Source organism: Pteropus vampyrus, unplaced genomic scaffold (genome assembly GCF_000151845.1).
Source record: "Pteropus vampyrus isolate Shadow unplaced genomic scaffold, Pvam_2.0 Scaffold292, whole genome shotgun sequence".
NCBI lineage: Eukaryota > Metazoa > Chordata > Mammalia > Chiroptera > Pteropodidae > Pteropus > Pteropus vampyrus.
The window spans coordinates 663,750-665,953 of NW_011889073.1; the positions used below are offsets into that span (position 1 = coordinate 663,750).

A 2,204-nucleotide genomic window follows, 5' to 3' on the forward strand; every position below is an offset into this window, starting at 1 on the left:
AGGCTTGCTAAAATCCCAGGGACACAAGTTGCAAAGAGATTTAAGACTAACCCGAGAAGGGGAAGGATGCAGAGTTTTAGCTTAGTGGGAGCCCATGGTTTTGAGGAAGGCGGGGCCCCAAGACCTCTGTTTTGGGGGCCTGGAGGTAACCACGGGGCGCTTGCTGCTGGTCCTGGGAGCTTCCACATAGCAAATCACCAAAACCCATCACGGAACTGTGTATTCTTGGTCTTCGCTCCCCGCCTCATCTCCCCACTGTCCTCGACCCGTTCTCTTGCTGGGCAGCAGCTGCTGACATGACCAGGGGCCTTGAGAAGTGCTCTTGGGTCCCACAGGTCCCAGCCGTGATGCAGGAGGTCATTCTTCAAGTGAGGCCACAGCGGGACTGTTTTCCCCAGGGGGACCATCCGAGCCACCCCCTTGGGAGAAAGCATTGGGGCTGGTGTCCTAAGAGCCCCGAAAAGCAGGCATCAGGTCTGGCCTTTTGGGTCGCTCGACTCCCTTCAGAGCCGTGGGTTCCAGCGACCCCGTTTCCCAGGCTGGGTGCCCCAGTTCCTGGTGAGAGTCACAGGAGCACCTGAGATCAGGGGGTGGCAAACAGGAAATGCTAGGAAACACCGGCCTACCTCTAACCCCGCCTGCTGCTCCAGGCTTTGGGATTAGTGACACAGCGACTGATGAACAGGCATGGGGCTAGAGGCCACCTACCTTCTTGAGACTCCTGGAGCTTGCTGGGCCCCGCAGGCAGCACCAGTTTGGCCCGGACTGCGAGTTCTCCATTATTTGGAAGGAGGCCTTCTTCGTATTTCTCTGCCTGTGGGCAAGTGGCAGAGCTCAGGGCAGGTGTCCCCAGCCTGCAGAACCCCCTGGGCTCTTCTGGGTGCCTCAGCTTTGTCCATAAATGCTGCCTTCCTCACTCCTCCTGCCCACCCCACCCCTGCAAAACCTGTGCGGGCCCGGGAGAGCCCTGGCGTAGGCGTCCCCACGGCAGGCTGCCTCAACATGGGCGGAATGGCTCAGCCATCCAGCCGCCCACCCCACCAGAGGCAGATGGCCTGGCAAGCAGAGGGGCTCGAAGGCGCTGGCACATTCCATAGGAGAGTCCTAAGAAACCTGGACGCAACCTGAGCTGGAAAAAAGTAAATAAAGATCTTAGCTACTCTTTCATGCCAGGGACGCTGCAGGCACTCGGAGACCGACCAGGTCCCAGGCTCGGTGCCCACAGCTCAGGGGAGGCTCTCTGGTCTGGCTGAGTCGGCCCACTCCTCATCCCCAGCTCCCCACCAAGGACACCTCCCTGCCTACTCAGGTGGCTTATCTGGGCATGAGTAACCTTGCCAGAAAGTGATACAGGAAGGAATTGGAGAGCGAAGACTGCAGTCACTGGACCTCTCTCCCCGTGGGTGGGAAGGGCGCCGGGAGGGCCCCCCACCCCGAAACCCCCAGCAGTGAGAGCAGCCGCCCAGCGAGGGCTCGGCGAGGGCTCGGCGAGGCTCCAGGATCCCGCAGGGCCAGCCTCCCCTGCATGGCCGTGGCATTCCTTGGTCTCCTGGCCGCCTCTGGGGAGGGAGGCTGGCCCTTGGATGCCAAATTAGATAAGGCTGCCTTCGCCCTCTGCTTCCAGAAACCCATACCGAGCCCATGCCACCCACACGGCCCCCTCCTGTCAGGGCCAAAGGGGATGGATGGCCTGTGAGCAGACACCCAGACCCAGCACCAGAGTCGCTCTCTGTTAGCCAGCATCGGGAAGGATGCTTTAGTCTGGTGCTTGCTGCTCCTGGCTCATCCGCCAGTGCATGACCGGCCTTGGTGGCAGCCCCTCTTGAACTGAGTGCACGATCCCAAGAGGAACAAGACGGGCAGGGCATCCCTAGTACAGGATCCCATGGGAGACCTCATCCAGCCAGGAAAATCAAGAAGGCCTTCACGGAGGAGGTGAGACTTAAGCAAAGTCTCGGGAGAAGGCTTTCCAAGTGGATTTCCAAGTTGCCGTCTGAGGACAAACCGAGGCTCTGAGATGAGAAAGGGCAGGGCGCCGGGTGTGGGTGGTGGGGCTGTGCAGACCCACGGAGAGAAGAGGGCAGCGGGGGTGGGAGGGGCCCCCGGGCTGGGCCCCCGCAGTGGCCAGAATCCAGAGCCGTTTCTGATCAAGGCGTCGTGACTGATCGCCTCCCGGGCTTCAGAGGTAAAGAGAGGTGACACGG

General features: G+C 60.8%; 1 protein-coding gene across 2 annotated transcripts in view; it reads right to left on the reverse strand.

The window, feature by feature from the left end:
- Positions 1-2,204, reverse strand: part of SYTL3 (synaptotagmin like 3) — an 83,892-nt gene that overhangs the window by 4,966 nt on the left and 76,722 nt on the right. For both annotated transcript variants that reach the window (XM_011376302.2, XM_023521108.1), the window contains one exon: positions 709-814. In XM_011376302.2, coding sequence (XP_011374604.1) covers positions 709-814 — 106 coding nt within the window. The remainder of the gene's footprint in view (positions 1-708; positions 815-2,204) is intronic.